We start from the raw sequence: 17,734 nt of genomic DNA, 5'->3' as shown, positions 1-17,734 counted from the left end.
CCTCAGAAAGCCAGCTGGCTTTACTAAACAGTTTGACATAAGAAATTATAACTACTTACAGATTACATAATAATTTATTTGTGCTTACATTGGATTTGTACTAGTGTAACTGGTCTACAAAATATGTATGCCATTACTTTGCTTATCTTATATTAGTGTTTCAGGAAGTTTACCAAGGCTAATTGTCTTCTATTTCATTGAAGTTTTTCATTAAGCCAGTAATTGCTCTGACAAGTGAAGATACACACCAGATATAGTAGTAGTGATAATGAGAATTCCTTTCCAGGGCCTGGAAGGCCCTCTGTTATTTCTACCTCTCTGCCCTCCAACCTTCTTTCATTCTTAAACATGCCAAGATCATCTCTGATTTGGGGGTTTTTCACTTGTTTCTTCTTCCTGGAAAGCTCTTCTCTGAGGTCTTTGTATGGATGGCATCTTATCATTTGGCCGCAGCTCAAACATCCCCTCCTTAGAGAGGCAACTTTTATGACCATGCAATTACATTGCCTTTCCAGATTTTCCTTAAAGCACTGATAAAGCAGCTTCTACCATACATTTACATTCCGGTGGAGGAAAAATTGACAATGAGCAAAGAAATGGAAAAAAGCATTCTTGATGGTAATGCAGATTGTGAAAAACATATCTCAAGAGATCATGTACTCACTGTGCTTTGGAACCAAGATGAGTAGGTGGTGCCAATAGGGGCTCTGTTATAACTATTTGTTAAATGATGAACAAAACTCTAGCTTTTAATTCAAAGATTCAGGTTTATCTACAAAGAGCAAATTATATGTAATAAATACACTAGAGTCAACTCTTTCTAATGTGTTAGTAAATTACTTGGAAAATCTAAAATTATCAAATTATTTGTAGAAAATTTATATTAAATTTTAACATCTGTAACCATATTACTTTATTCATTATAAATATTCTGGTATAGATTATTTTTGGCATCGCTAATATTTAAAAACAAAACAAAGGCATTTTCTACTCTTTTCCTGTCAGTAATAGAGAAATATAGGTAGCTCCTGATGTTTAAGAAGGCATATTATAAATTGTATGTATAATTATACTTTAAAACCTTAGGCAAAACACTATAACCAATTCTTCTCTTAATCTCATTTCCCTACTTTCAAGCTTTGAAGTCTAAGTAATATTGTATTAATATTTAGTCTGTTTATATTCCTTCAGTTATGCTATTAATCAAATATATATCAAAGCTTATTACTTTTATCAGCAAACAATATTGCTGATTTTGTTTCATGTTTGTCAAACCTGTGAAAATTTGCATTTTGAATCAGAATGTTTTTTCCACGAGGTAACTTCAAGGAACACAGCTCAGTCTGTTGGTTCTTGTACTTGAAACAGACACTCTTGGGGACAGGAGAGACTGGCTTATAGACCCAAATCTGCATTGATGACTTGAGGTGGTAGAACCTTTATTTGGGTAGGACACTTGTGAACTGTATTTTTTTGCTGTTGTTTTGTAGGTTTTTAAAACATTGAATTAGGTTCTGGTGACCTTAAATCACATGACTCTGAAAGAATTAGATCTCTGGGCTCATGTTGATTTGTCAAGTTACATGAGTATAACCTATATTTATGATATATTTTACAGTTCTTTCATGAGGACCCAGTATCTATTTTATATTAAAGTGGATAACCATAGGTGAAATAAATGAATTAGATTTTTTAGGCCCATATTACTTTGTTATTAATATGTAACTACAACGTGTATTTTACATATGGTTTTAATAAACTGTCTTCTTTTTTAGGTTTTGAAAGTACTGAATTGACTCCTCTTGCTGCAATATGCGTGAAAATATATTCTGGAGGAAAAGAATTAAAGGTGGATGGCTCTATTCAAGTTTCTCTCCCCCTTATACATACAAATGATGTAAGTGCAGGGGATCAGATACCTGCCTGGACATTTGATATGAACACAGGTATGTGAACTACGTGAAAATACTCTGAATATTTTCCTTTTGGGTGTTTGAATGTTTGATCTTAAAGATAGGTTTCCATATTACTATTAAAGATTTTTTCAGCTTTATTGAGGTATAATTGGCAAATTTTTATATGCTGACTATAGAATAATTAAAAATTAATGTGTCTTATTTAAAACATTAAAATATATCATTTATATTTGAATGATTTATCTTTAGTAGAGCACTAAATCAGTAATGTTACAATTTTAAGCACTTTATCAATGACCAGAATTTGGCCCCACTTTGATTAATATAATACAATTGTGGGGAAAATGATGCCAATATATTACATGTAAAGAATAGTATTATTTATTCACATTCCTTTTTTATTAAAGTAAGCACTATGCCCAACATAGGGCTTGAACTCATAACCTAGATCAAGAGTCGTGTGCTCTACTGGCTGAACCACCCAGTCGCCCCTCCCTTGCCTTTTATATTTCCCAAGATCTTTAACAGAAAAGTATAAATAAATTTTTAAAAAACTATTTCTACTCTTCTAGGTTTTTGTTTCGATAAGCAATATGAACTTATAGCTAAAAGGTTGGTTAAGGCAATTAAGAAATGTATGTTAATTTCATGAAAATAAACGACATTGTGCTATTAAGATACAGAGTGGTTATTAAAAAAAAAAAAAAAATCTCAGGTACCAGTTTTGGTCCTGAGTTTAGTCTCCTAAGTAGAAGTACTTTTTCCTTCTCTGCTTCCCTTGGTTTTGTTCTTGTGTTTCCATGTAAATAAGAAGAGTGTCTTTAAATTACTAAAAAAGGGGGGAGGGGGTGGGGGATATGATCCACAATTGTTTTGGATGAGTCAAGATACAGAGCCTAGACAGTTTCACAGGATTTGATTTCTCTCATGTTTTCTCTGTGTTAATACCTTTCTGGGATAAGATTTACCTTCAGAGTGGCAAGAAGAGAGTGTAGGTGCTCTGACTTGACACACAGGTTGAAGTCCAATGGAAAGAGATTCTTTTCCCAGTAGCAATTGCACAAGCTCTTGGATTCACTGCAATTATAGAATTTTCATGCCCATCTCCGAACCAGCCTTTGTGGTCTGCAAATAGAATGTACAGATTTATTTAGGCTTAAGATTCTGTGTTAGAGGCCCAAACTAATCATGTGGACTGAGAAAATGGAGCAGTTAACCTTCAAAAGAGATTTGGAATGAGATTTCACTGCAGTTGGATTGGAAGGGTAGTTAGGCAAAGAAAAAAAAAATCCAAATACCTGTTTACTACAAAATGTAAACAATAATATATAGTTGCCACTGTTTTTAAAAACATGTATATAAGTAAAAAGGATAGTTGTAAGAGAAAGTCTCTCAATGTGATTCTATACTCAGTACTGCACTTCTGTCACCAAATGTGGGGGTGTTTTTCTCACACCAAGCAGTTCTCTACCAGCTGGGTATCCTAAAATTCAATTCAGACACTACCTACCTAGAATTAGCATCAGATTCCACAGGTTAAAGGCTCAGTCTTCCAAGAGTGTCCCCTAACCCCCACCTCAGAGGCCAATTACAAGTCCAGTTTATCATCTGTGCTTCTGACCAACTGGCTATAAACTGGAGGTTCCCATGATCTTCTCCTCAACCTTGATAGTTGCTAGAACAGCTCACAGGAAAACAGTTTACTTACTATATTATCAATTTATTATAGAAGAATATCCTCTCCTCTAGGTGCATCCCCTCCCACTACCTCCATATGTTCACCAGCTCTGTTCTTCGAACCCTGTAGTTCAGGTATTTTTATGTAGGCATGATTGTCATTGACCATTGGTGATTGAACTTAATCTTCAGCCCATCTCCCCTTTCTGCAGGAGTAGGGTGAAGCTGAAAATTCCAACCTTCTAATCACTTGGTGGGTTTCCCTGGCAACCAGCCCAATCCACAGGGACTTTCCAAAAATCACCTCATTAACATGAACTCAGGTGTGGTTGAAAGTGGCTTGTTAGGAACTACAAGAGGTACTCTTTCCATAGGTAACATTGCATTTTATTACATAGATAACTCCAAGGATTTCCAAAGCTCTGTGTAAGGACTGGGGACTAAAACCAAATATAATATATTGTAATCATTGGATTAAGAGCTCTAAGCCCTAGATTCTAGTCCATTCACCAGCAGTGTGATTTTTAAAAAAAAAATGTTTATTATGAGAGTGAGAGAGATTTATTTACTATGAGCATGAGCGAGAGAAAGAGAGCACAAGCAGGGGAGGGGTAGAGAGAGAGAATCCCAAGCAGATTCTGTACGTCAGCACAGAGCCTAAGGCGGGGCTCGATCACAAACCCATGAGATAATGACCTGAGCCGAAATCAAGAGTCCAGTGCTTAACCAACTGAGCCACCCAAGCACCCCACCAGCCATGTGATTTTGAACAAATCACTTATTTGGGCCTGAATTTCCTAATTTGTTGAATGAAAGAATTGTTTTAAAACAACATTTTAAAGAATATCTGTTTTGAGTTCTGATTTCTGATTATTCGTCCTGACAGAGGCTTTGTACCCTCCAGTAACAAAATTTTTAAATTCATATATTCGATATATAATGCTTAATTGTATGACTATTTAAAAACCAGTAAGTTGATGCATTTCTGTCATTTCAAGTTTGTCTACCTTATTAAATACTGTTTTACATGTTGTAGGTATATCATTACAGTGAATTAATAAACCAAGTACAAATATACACTGAACTTATAAAAAACTTTGTTATGCTGAACTTTATAAAAGATCTGGGTTTTACTGAATTTTTTTCTATGGATGGCATTTTATTAGATAGTATTTTTAAAAACATTCTTAAAAATTTCGTTCTAAAAGAGCTATGCCAACAGTAATAGACCAAAACAGTATTTAATAAAAAAATTAATGAGGCCATAAAACATATATTACAAGTGTTGATTCAGAATCCTGGAACAGGTGACAAATAGCCACCTATTGATAAATTTCAATTTCACTATTCACATCCTTAAGACCTATCTCAATATGTACAATTTAAACATTATTCGGAGAGTTGTGATTTCTCTAAATAATGTGTACATTCTTAGTTTATTTATAATGATTTTCTTTCCTTTAGTCATAACAATCATTCAAATCATCCCATTGTATATATTACAATATAAACTATATTTTGATATAATATGTATTATCTCATGATAATATATTGCCAGAGTCTTCATAATTTTTGAAAGAGTTCTGCAAAAACAGTCTATACATGACTATCAGCAAACTCCTATCAGCCTTAAAGATCTATACGCTAACTGATTGGGATTTTTTACTTACCTTTTTAGGTGCTTGGGTAAATCATGGCCAGGGAATGGTCAAGGAACATAACAATCACTTCGTCTGGACATACGATGCACCACGTTTGGGCTACTGGATAGCTGCTCCACTTCCAGGAACTAGAGGTATTGTAAAAATGAAACAAAAGGCATTTGAAAAAATCCAAATAGTCAAACTGGAATTGGTATCACTAGATCTCAATTTTATTCTAAACTTTGCCACTTACAGACTGTATGATGTTGGAAAAAGCTTCTAGTCTGTTGATCTCCACTTTCTTTTAATTTTTTTCATGTGTATAAGAAAAGATTAAGCTCTGTGAACTCTGAGGTTTTTATAGCATGATGTCTGATGAATCCGTAAAGTGTAAAGTTTGTTCAATAAAGCGTTTACTTTTCACGAATAAATTTTACCCAGATCAGTTAAAGCGTTGGGTTGCAAGCAACAGGAACAGATCTTAGATAATTACATAAGATGTATTAGGATGCAGGGAGTTCATAGGATCCCAGGGAAGGCTGAAGAACTAGGTTCTTTTTTTTTTTTTTTTAAAGATTTTTTTAACGTTTATTTATTTTTGAGACAGAAAGAGACAGAGCATGAATGGGGGAGGGTCAGAGAGAGAGGAAGACACAGAATCTGAAACAGGCTCCAGGCTCTGAGCAGTCAGCACAGAGCCTGACGTGGGGCTTGAACTCACAGACCGTGAGATCATGACCTGAGCTGAAGTCGGACGCTTAACTGACTGAGCCACCCAGGTGCCCCAGAACTAGGTTCTAAAAGGCAGGAATCCTAGGGCACCCGGTTACCAGGCCTACTTGACTGTCTTTGCAGAATTGCTGCTCCACGTACAGCTGACTCCAACCCTTTGTGATCTTTTCCTCACACTGTTCCTTCATTCTAGAGATAAAGAGTTTGGTTTGCCTGGACATGGGTCATGAGCACACCCCTGGGGTGAGGGCTATTGAAAAATAGTGTCCCCAGATTTTCTCAATATAAGACATGTGATACCCCAAATGAAGGTTGGCCTGACATAGGAGCTGAGGGTGGACAAAAACTGAGTCTTGTCCACTAGGAATGATCTATTCATGTTCTAGGTCAAATGAGTATTTTATTTTTCCTAGATTGGACATACTATCAGATTATTTATATGATTTAAAGTAAGGAAATCCTATACATGCATCTTGAGTTGTATAAATCTCTCAAAATACTCAAACATTGCATGTTTTATCCATTAAATCTTCTTAAAGTCTTCTAACCTGCGGTAGTGTAGTCTGATTGCACCACGGGCTTAGTATCATTTTCTGGGCCTTTTGGGTGCTCACTGTATCAATTGAATTGCTTCGTGGCTTTGCCTGTCGCCAGCTTTGCTAAGTCAGCTTCCAGCCTTCATCATCTTCTTGCTCTGGTCTCTTACGACATTCTCCTTTAACCTGTGGGTTTGTTTATAAAAACAAAACCAAGCAAAACCATCAGGGTCATTTTAGTGAAGCTTTGGGGGAGTGTGAAGGTTGAATGCATATGTCGTTCCTACATCTTTAATCATGTGTCAGAGAATTCTTTTGGTTTGTTGAGTGTTTTGGCTCCCAGCTGAGAGGCAGCTGCAACCTGGCTATTTCACGCTAGTCAGGCACAGCCCCAGTGCACACCCTGACCCAGGATGTGGATGACATTGTACATACATTTCTCTGCAGCCTTCTGTCACCTAACTTTGTTATGGCGGCCTGTTAATAATTCGAAGGCTCTCAGTTCTTTCTGAAGATGTCTTTTTCAATAGTTTAATTTTTACCATTTTATATTGACAGCCTTTGAATTTTAAACCATGCCAGGTAACAAGACTTTTTTTTTTTTTCAATGAAGCTAACATGTAATATTCCAATAGAAGAAATATGAGCCATTTAACCATTATGATCAAGGGGGATGTTCTCTCTGTTTTTGTTTGAACTTAGTACTTATGAGATTATTTATTCAGAAACCAGAGGGTGGTTACTTTTGTTCTTCATGATGCAAAATATCCTGCAGTCTTGCCAGCTGTCTGGCCGTATTTCATTCTAGATTTGCAACTATAATGAAATATTGATGAAAAAGAACAATTAATATTTAATATTCAGCTCAACTAAATCCCAGTTATTTCATTTCCAATAAAAATAACCCAGGGAACACTTGAGTTTTATAGAGAAGTGTACCTTCCATTAAAAATATACCTGAAATCAATTTATAGAAGATGACTGTGAATTACAAAAGCCAAATTTTCCAAAGTAGGTGGCAGTTTTGTTTTAGCTTATAGTTCAGAGAAGATTTTGTGTGAATCAGAGTATGAAAATAGAAATGTGGGATTCCCATTTAGTTTGAATTAGATACCTTCTAGTGATGCTTTTGAAAAATCCATTCTGTGAGCCTATCACAGAGGAACACTCTACTAGAAATATGGATAGCTTGATTGTAGCTCTGGCTTTGCCGATAATTTATCCGGCTGAGTTTGAAATACGTACTTGCCTATCTGAGTGTTAGTTTTCTTATTTCTAAATGGTAGGAGTTGGATATGATGATCCTTAATGCCCCCTAAAATTTTAGATTGTGAGTAAAATCACATTTTGTAAAATCAACATTGGTCTTCTGATGGACTAGGTGCTGGAGCTACTTAAAGTTTAGCCAATAACATACTAAATCTGTTTTTAAAATACATTTTGAATGGAATTCTAGAATTCCTTGGAAAATAAGTGCAAGAAATTAAAATCAAGTGATTGCTATAGGCAAGTAGACAGCTGAGTAGAGTTTAATAAACAAGTACTTATGACAGTTTTTAAATATGCAGTTTCAAATATATTTAAATGAAAATATAATTTCCTGCCTTTTTGACTCTTTTTAGGCATACACACAAACACACAGATGCATACTTTTTGGTGTTGTCATGTATATAAAATTTGGGAGAAACCCAAAAGTATCAGCCTCGTGTGCCCAAAAGGGAGTTCTGTTGGAATTGTGTGCTATGAAAAGTGTTACTGTATTGTGGAAACATAGACTTTTAGAGAAGTTGAATTTCACCCAGTTATAATCAAACTTTACTCCATTGCAACCCTGGATCCTAAATTAGAATCTGCAGATAGAAATGTTACTTTTATTTCTTTTCTTTCTGAAGAAATTTCATATTATGAGTGCTGTACTTGGTTGTCTATCAGATATGATAAATACTTTGTTAACACTTACCATATATATAGGAAAGTGTGGCTAATACTGGAGTGCCAGTGAAGTTTCATTTAATAACAATGATGTTGTACACTGAGTGCTTATCATGTGCCAAGCACTAAGTGTTTTAATAAGTACTTACTTTTTTTTTTTTAAGTTTATTTATTCTGAGAGAAAGGGCAAGTGGGGGAGAGGGAGAGAGAGAATCCCTAGCAGGTTCCGTGCTGTCAGCATAGAGCCCGAGGAACCATGAGATCATGACCTGAACCCAAATCAAGAGTCAGATACTTAACCAGATGCCCCTAATAAGTATTAACTCTCTTAATCCTCATAACAAGCCATATAGGTGAGATCTTATAGATATGAAATGAGACACAAAGTAATGAAACTTGCCCCAAAACTAAATGAGAATGTTACAAAGAAATAAATGATGATGTTGGGTTTGAGTCCTCCTCTAGAGGAAGGGCTTATTCTACACTCAAATCTAAAGGAGCAAAAGGGGCATGTGGTAATGGAGGCTGGGGGTTTCTGAAGGTTAAGGTAGCAACAGGTACCTTCTTCCCTTTTGTTAATAGTATTTTTATACTTCATCCTCACCATATAAGACTTTATACATGGAATCTCCTGGGGATATTCTGTTCCTCCCCAGAGAGAGTAGAGGGTGGGAGAAGGGTATATATTTAAAGAAATTACATTAATAAAGTTTTTTTTATGTTTATTTTATTTTTGAGAGAAAGAGACAGGGCGTGAGTGGGGGAGAGGCAGAGAGAGAGAGAGGGGGAGACACAGTATCCAAAGCAGGCTCCAGGCTCTGAGCTGTCAGCACAGAATCATTGAACCCATGAACCGTGAGATCTTGACCTGAGCTGAACTGGGATGCTTAACTGACTGAGCCACCCAAGCGCCCCAAGAAATTACATTTTGATAATAAGTTTCCCTGAAAAGAAAAAAGAAATAGTGAGACTGGGATTCTAATTGAGGCACTCTGGCTCCAAAGTTTGTATGCATAACCACAATACTACTTCTCCAAAACCTTTCTTACTACCATTATTATTATTTTATTTTTATCAAATAAGATGATGCAAAAGTTAAAGGATCTAAAGTCTGTCATCCTCAGTCTTTTCTAGGTCCTTGGTGAAGCTGAAAGCCTCATTCTGGATGTTTCTCGTGGTAGAGATTGCCAGAGAACCACCTGTCTGACCAGTCTTGTCACTTTATCACCCTGAATTCATATTAGACTCTAGTTGATAATGATCAGTAGACTTGTTATATGTATTTAAAAAAGTTTTCTTAACATTTTGTTTATTTTTGAGAGAGACAGAGACAGAGTACTAGCAGGGGAAGGGCAGAGAGAGAGGGAGACACAGAATCCAAAGCAGGCTCCAGGATCTGAGCTGGCAGCACAGAGCCTGATGAGGGGCTCAAACTCTTGGACCATGAGATCGTGACCTGAGCCATAGTCGGACGATTAACCAACTGAGCCACCTAGGTGCCCCTATATGCGTTTTTTAACAAAGTGAAATCTTAGTGATATTAAAACAGATTACCTCAAAATTAATTGCATTTATGCTCATGCAGAATCTTTTTCTTCCTTTTTTTTTTTTTTTTTTTTTTTGAGAGAGAGTACATGCAGGGGAGAGAGAGAGAATCTTCAGTGGGCTCCATGCTCAGTGTGGAGCCCAGTGTGGGGTTTAATCCCACAACCGTGGGATCATGACCTGAGCTGAAGTCAAGAGTTGGGGGCTCAACCAACTGAGCCACCCAGGCACCCCTCATGTAGAATCTTAATAGCCTACACTGATCATCCTAGTGCATTAATCTACTTTTACTGCAGTTAAGGTGATTACAACAGCAGTGTATATCTGTGCTCTCATAAAGAAAGACGGTGGGTATCTTGTGCCTCTGCATGGTGTCTTATTCTAAAGGCCAGATTGAAAGTTGCAACTCTGAATCCTTCGAGTGCCCAATTTTTAGATTCTCTCTAGAGAACCTTTCATACCTATTTACCTTGGCAAATTCCTTTTTGAATTTATCTTTAGATTTTCGTTTATAATTGAATATAGCTACTAAGTCAACCCTCGCTACCAACATTCTATCCCCAAACCTCTCTGCACAGAAATATTTTCCCCTAGTTTATTCCACTACATATCTTGCTACCACACAACAGGAGTCAGTTTTACTACTGCCTCTTGAAGCAGATTTCCTCACTGGCCCAGCAGCAGGGCCTCATGACTTTTGGGCCTGGCTTGGTTCAGCTCAGCATTTGTTTTCATTCCAGAACCTAGGTTGAAGGAATAGCAGCACTTTTGGATATTCTGTCTGGATACTAGAAAATCTTAGCAAGAGGGCAGGGCCATTTCATGCCACTTCATTTAAGGTGCTCACATTTCATTGAACAGAACAAGAACTGATTAAGCCCAACACATAGGGAGTTATGTTCTACCCACAGGGAAGCCGCCATTGGATGGGAGCAAACAAGTATAGCTGTGTACACACACTTAATCTGCTTTACCCAGGATAGGACATGATTGAAAATCTGATCTACCTAAAATAATAAATTCTCTGTTTTACTTGTTTCTATTGAACCATTTAGGTTCAGGTATAAATGGAGACTCAAGGGATATAACTGCCTACCACACAGTGTTTCTTACAGCCATATTAGGAGGAACAATAGTCATTGTCATTGGATTTTTTGCTGTGCTTCTTTGTTATTGCAGGTAAGAAGAATATTAACATGTATAAACACAGAAAACTATCTGATCATAGTATCATGTCAGTGTGTTCTGGGTATGACAGTTTATAAAAATCAGTGTGACCTTTAAAATATGTTGATTAAAATAAAACTGGATACAGTCTAAGAGCACTGCATATATAATATATATAATTATATATATATAATATATCATGGGATGGTTTTTAAAAATGAATTTTCTAGGTCATAAGTTTTGAACACTTTCTGCTATCTCTTCTCCTTTAGGGACAAGTGTGGTACTCCGCAGAAGAGAGAAAGAAATATCACTAAACTCGAGGTCCTCAAGAGAGACCAGACAACTTCAACAACACACATAAACCACATCAGTTCAGTCAAAGTTGCATTAAAAGCCGAGGACAAGTCACAGTTATTTAATGCCAAAAACTCCTCATATAGCCCTCAGAAAAAGGAACCATCAAAGGCAGAAGCAGAAGAAAGAGTTTCCATGGTAAAAACTCGGGACAATTTTAAAGTCTACAATGAAGAGGTTTCATTTCTATCAGCCAATCCAAATAATTACTCAAGAAACCCAGCACAGTCTTTGGAGCCCAATGTAGGGTCCAAACAACCTAAACACATTAACAACAAACCATCTTCATCTCTAGGTGATGCACAAGAGGAAAAGAGGTATCTCACAGGTAATGAAGAGGTATATGGACATTCCCACATTCCTGAACAGCTTATGCACATCTACAGCCAGCCCATCGCCATCCTTCAAACATCTGACCTTTTCTCCACTCCAGAGCAGTTACATGCTGCTAAGTCAGCTACTTTGCCAAGAAAGGGACAGTTAGTCTATGGCCAATTGATGGAACCAGTTAGTAGAGAGAACTTTACACAGACGTTGCCCAAAATGCCAGTGCATTCTCACACACAGCCCCCAGATGCGAGGGAAGAGAATATTCCACTCGAAGGTCAACAGAGCCTGCCATCCCAAACTTCAGACTGGAGCCGGTATTCAAACAGCTTACTAGAATCTGTTTCTGTTCCTGGAACACTAAATGAAGCTGTTGTAATGACTCCCTTTTCATCAGAGCTTCAAGGAATTTCAGAACAGACCCTCCTGGAGTTGTCCAAAGGAAAGCCTTCCCCCCATCCCAGAGCATGGTTTGTATCTCTTGATGGAAAACCAGTCGCACAAGTGAGACATTCCTTCATAGACCTGAAAAAGGGCAAGAGAGCCCAGAGCAATGACACGAGTTTGGACTCTGGGGTGGACATGAATGAGCACCACTCAAGTAGAAAACTCGAGAGGGAGAAAACTTTCATCAAAAGCATGCATCAGCCTAAGATCCTTTACTTAGAAGATTTAGACCTGAGCAGCAGTGAGAGTGGAACCACTGTCTGCTCCCCCGAGGACCCAGCTTTAAGACACATTCTAGATGGAGGGAGTGGAGCTATCATGGAACACCCTGGGGAAGAGTCTCCAGGAAGAAAAAGCACTGTTGAAGATTTTGAAGCCAATATGTCCCCCACTAAAAAAAGGGGCAGACCACCACTAGCCAAAAAAGATAGCAAGACTAATATCTGGAAGAAGCGAGAGGAACGTCCACTGATTCCCATAAATTAACATCAAGGGTGGTTGTGTCTCTGCTCTCTCGTGTTGTTTATTCTTGCTTCGTGTAAATTGCTGTATGAACTTTCTAAGAAGTTGAGACTGAGCAATCTCATGGTCCCTGGACATGTCTCAAGCAGAGTAAATAGTAAAATGGCAATTCACTAACAAAAGAGAAAGATACCAAGGAATGCTTTTTCTGGCCTATTCTTTTCATTTATTTTTGGGTGATGAATTTGAAGTATCCAAGAGTTCAAAATGTAAAATAGTTTCAAGATGTAATTTATCTGAAAATGTTCAGCCACTTTAGTCCTCTCTAAAGAACAACTGTGAAATGTGTACTCCTAAAGTTGCTTTCAAAAAATGTTGCTTCTGCTTTGATGACTGCCCCTGTGAAACATTTAGGAATGAAACTGTATTCTTCAGGCATCATAGTGTTGTGAAAGGTTACTATTATGTTCTCCTCTGCCTGTCCCTGAAAATAAGGACAAATATTGGGAATTGATGTTATTCTAGAACATAAAGGCCAAACAATATTTTCTTTTTTTGCAGTCAACAGCATGTGTACTGTGTCAACCCAAAAATAAATCTTACTTTTAAGATGGGCAAGAAGCTACTTGGTGGTTAGAGAGGAAAATGCCAGCTCTTTGGTTGTTTTTAGATATAACCTCACAGAATAATAAGGTGTTAATTTGTTATTTAGAAATATGGAAAATGAATGCTCTGATACTTTCATTTTTATTTAAAAAAATTTCCCCGTTTCTAAAGAGAAATGAGCTTAGCTGTCAAGGAAAACTTCTTACCAGTCTGAACATAAAACAAAACAAAACAAAAAAACAACCCATATCTTTAGTTTAAGATTCATTGATACATGTAGGCAGCTTTAAGATATTTTTTAATTCATTCACTTAAACCTTTTAAACTTGGTTTAAAAATTAAGTTTCTTATGAACACCTAAATATTATTAAAATATTTCATTTTTTTCTGAAATTTTGATAAACAGGAGAAGAAATTCTATTTCCCTAAGACTCAAAAATATCTCCAGAATTTAGGTATATATCCATATGGTCTCTTCTTAAATCACTTACAGAATTTACAATTCTTTTTCTAGTTTTGGAAGTAATATATCCATGTTATTTTCATCATAGCAAAGAGTTCAGTATGAACACACTCAACAGCTGTTTTTAATTATAAGTGTCTTCAACTCTGAATTGTCATTCATATGTCCTAAAAATAAAGCTCCTTGTTAATTAAAATCAACTCATCCAATTTTCTAAAAATCCCCATGAAGGCAAATGTCTGAAGCAGCTTCCCCTGTCCCTTGGGGGAAAAATAAAACTAAATTGCTTTATTTCTCATTCGCGTCTACTCAACATGGGAGCAACATAGACACGCAAGGCACATAAACAAGTTGAAAGAAGCAAAATTAGCCATATTAGCTGTAGTCAAATTACAGATGGATATCCAGTGAAAGACAACAGCTTTTTTTTCCCCAAGATAGACTTCAGCCAGTTTTTTCCTACAATTACTTCAGTTTTTCCTGTAACACCTAACCTGTCAGATCACACTCCTCCCATTCTGTATTAACCCAAAGAACTTAAAAACCCATTTTTTACCCAATCCACAGAAGAGCTAAATATTTGGGGTAATACCTAGGTCTAGTTTTTTGAGGAGGAGGTTTCTTGGTCTACAGAAAGATGCATTAAAAGCGGCATAAATGAAAAGGACTTGGAAAAGGTTAAGGAGTTAGTGCTCTGCTGAAGTGCCTTTGATATAGACTTGCTTTATTGGAAGGATATGAGAACATCTTTCTTTAATGTGCATTTTCTTTGTTAGCCAAATTAAACAGATGTGCAGGTTTTAATTAAAAAATATAGACCTAGTGTTTCATGTTGGAACAATGAATTTTGCATGCAAGTAACATTTCTCTCTTTTGTGTGTTTCTTTGAATCCAGGTTATATTGATAAATTATGTTGTGCTGGAATGAAGTTAGAAACTATATAGTAAGATGTTGCACTTCAATATCTTAAGTTTATATTTTCTCTACCTTTAAATAAAAATATTTCATCTTTTTGGTAATGGAATACACATGTTGACATAATGGTACACCATTGAAGTATGCCACTTATTCATTCTTATGTAAAGGAAATGAGAAGACGTATCCCCAGGGGCTTTTCTAGAAATACCTTTTCTTTGGTTTCAGAATAAAACCTTATTTTTTTTTAATACACTGCACATTCTGTTCTCAGTGGGGAAGTATAGGCAATTTACCTTTTCTAATGATCAAAAATGTGTAACTTCTCATTTTGAGTAGTTCACAAATTTCCTGTTAAAAAAGCTGAAGCCATCTAACTTTTTCTTAACCCAAGTAATAATAAGCCTACAATATTCACATTTCTTAAATTTTTAAATTGAAAACCAACACAGTTTTTTGCAAATGTAACTCTAGAGAATTTTGATCACAAATTGTTAACATTTGTGTATCCTTTGTATATACTTTGGCTATATCTTAAAAGCAAAATTATCCCTCAATTAACTGATGGATTCGTTTATGAAAGCACAGCTGTGTGTATTTTTGAATACATATTATGATCTTGAGACTTTATAAAATCAATTTTTACGACATTTATGCAGTTTAGGGTTTATGCCCTTTTATATAATACACAGTATACCACGAAGGTCACAAATGTTGAGGAATAAAAGCACTTCTTTGCTTTGGCAATCATTTTCAGATCACTCTCTGTGTTTGAATCCTCTGATATCAATACATATAGAATTTTAGGAATCTGTGGGTCAAATAATGTCCCTCAAAATGTATTGACATTGTAAAGAATTTGACCATTTTAATTTCCATCTCGAACCTTAAGTTGACATTTTGCCCTCTTGTTTCCAAGTATTTCTATCTTTTGTATTTCAACAGAGAAATCTCACATTTCACTGTTTATTGCCATTATTACTATATTTACTGCTGAAAACTGTAACAATCTGAAGATTTGTAAAATGTTAAACATAGTTCATTAAAGATAATAAATATAAAAATGTACTTGATTCATTCTTTAATTTTGGGTAAACTACAAAACATTTCTCCCTAAACTGTCATTTAATAATGAATAATAATTTAGTTATTACTTCACCCATTATTACACTCCCTATGGAACAATAAATATTATATATTTGAATACCATTTGGTTATATAATGAATTTGATTTCTCTTTATATTTCATGTTTTCCAAAGTTCACGTTTTTACTGTTAAAGCTAAGTATAGAGAAATTATTTTTCCATTCAATGAGAAGAGTTCTTAAGATTGTGTGATAGAATATAAACTAAATTGCAGTACCCAAAATTCCTAAGTGAGAACAAGATACAATATCACCTCTCCACTTAAAAAATTATTTGGGGGGCTCCTGGGTGGCACAGTCGGTTAAGCGTCCGACTTCAGCCAGGTCACGATCTCGCGGTCCGGTCCGTGAGTTCGAGCCCCGCGTCAGGCTCTGGGCTGATGGCTCGGAGCCTGGAGCCTGTTTCTGATTCTGTGTCTCCCTCTCTCTCTGCCCCTCCCCCGTTCATGCTCTGTCTCTCTCTGTCCCAAAAATAAAAATAAAAAACGTTGAAAAAAAAATTATTTGGACTTTAAACATAAGAGCAGATACAAGATACTAACACAAAGGTTGTTCACTATTAAGAGTGTTAGAACTTCAAGAGGTCTTCTGCTCACCTAGTTGAACCATACTTAAGTTCAGGCAGTTTGCACTTCGGGGTTTTAGTATGTATGATTTTTTTATATAACCTCTACACCCAGCATGGGGCTCAAATTTACAACCCTGAGATCAAGAGGCAAATTCTCTATTTACTGAGGCAGCCAGGGACACCTAGAATATCTTTTAGAATCCTTATCTTGGCTGCCATGTTTTCAGACATTTTGTATAACCTATATAAATTAATATTGTAGTAGAAATACCTTTGATTAGTTCTAATGGGAATTGGGCTCTGAATCCATTTACATTTATAGTGGAGATTGATTATGACCCAGCACTATTGTTTGAGACAGACACATTTGGATCCCTGCAGACTATAAGCCAGGCTGTGGTTACCTTTTTTCCAAGGCCTGATCTCCCACTGGATAGTATAGAGTCTTAACAGAAATAATGCAGTTTCTGGAGGAGTCATGGAAGACCCAAGCTCACAGGGAATGGATTGTAATAGAAAATAGATTTCATAAATCACAAACATAGCTGCCAAACAGATGATGTTCATGAGCTGGTCATCACAGGCTCATCTCAGAAGGGAAATTAATATGGGACGACTAGTATGTAAGAACTATAGGAGAGGTAGTTGGATGAAGTTAGGTTAATCACTTCTGATAAATTCACTAAAAAAATCTCCTATCACAGGTGCCTGGGTGGCTCAGTCGGTTGAGAGTCCGACTTTGGCTCAGGTCATGATCTCGCTGTCTGTGAGTTCGAGCCCTGCTTTGGGCTCTGTGCTGACAGCTCAGAGCCTGGAGACTGCTTCGGATTCTGTGTTTCCCTCTCTCTCTGCCTCTCCCCTGCTAATGCTCTGTCTCTCTCTGTCAAAAATAAATAAACATTAAAAAAAAAATCTATCAGTACTTGATAATCGTGACAGCTAATTAAGGACATTTCTCTAAACTACATGCTGTTAATATAGTGCCCATTAAAATTATACCACAGTGTTCTTTTATCCAGACTGCTTAAAATCACTTTTTGGCCTTCTTTTTATAGGTAGATTTCTCTATTATGGTTTACAGTGAAATAAACTAATTCTATCAGTTAGCTCTCTCTGAATCAATTGTGGGGTTAATTCAAGAACTCTGCTCTATTGTCCCTAGATTTGGATTTATTTGCTCCATCAAAATCCTTGATTTGCTTACTTTCTTTATCCTTTATTTTGAACCTCTGCTTATTTTAGGATTATGGACTTATGTCCATTGTTTTTTTTTTTTTATAAAAACATTTTCAGAA

At 36.3% G+C, this 17,734-nt stretch overlaps 1 protein-coding gene and 1 long non-coding RNA gene across 2 annotated transcripts in view; one reads left to right on the top strand and one right to left on the bottom strand.

Moving 5' to 3' along the window:
• The window catches only part of FAM171B (family with sequence similarity 171 member B), a 67,309-nt gene extending 51,374 nt beyond the window's left edge, over positions 1-15,935 (top strand). The window contains exons 5-8 of the mRNA XM_058711871.1: positions 1,776-1,946; positions 5,272-5,388; positions 11,037-11,160; positions 11,421-15,935. Coding sequence (XP_058567854.1) covers positions 1,776-1,946; positions 5,272-5,388; positions 11,037-11,160; positions 11,421-12,765 — 1,757 coding nt within the window. The 3' untranslated portion in view covers positions 12,766-15,935. The remainder of the gene's footprint in view (positions 1-1,775; positions 1,947-5,271; positions 5,389-11,036; positions 11,161-11,420) is intronic.
• LOC131501587 (uncharacterized) lies at positions 584-5,367 on the bottom strand. Its single transcript, XR_009256836.1, has 3 exons — positions 5,264-5,367; positions 2,885-3,041; positions 584-772 (listed from the first exon to the last, which is right to left on the bottom strand). It is a non-coding gene; the product is annotated as an uncharacterized LOC131501587 (long non-coding RNA).
• Positions 15,936-17,734: the final 1,799 nt, after the last annotated feature.

This window comes from Neofelis nebulosa, chromosome 2 (assembly GCF_028018385.1).
Source record: "Neofelis nebulosa isolate mNeoNeb1 chromosome 2, mNeoNeb1.pri, whole genome shotgun sequence".
In the NCBI taxonomy this organism is placed as follows: Eukaryota; Metazoa; Chordata; class Mammalia; order Carnivora; family Felidae; genus Neofelis; species Neofelis nebulosa.
The sequence above is the reverse complement of the archived record's forward strand: the minus strand, read 5'-3'. Positions and strand labels throughout refer to the sequence as shown.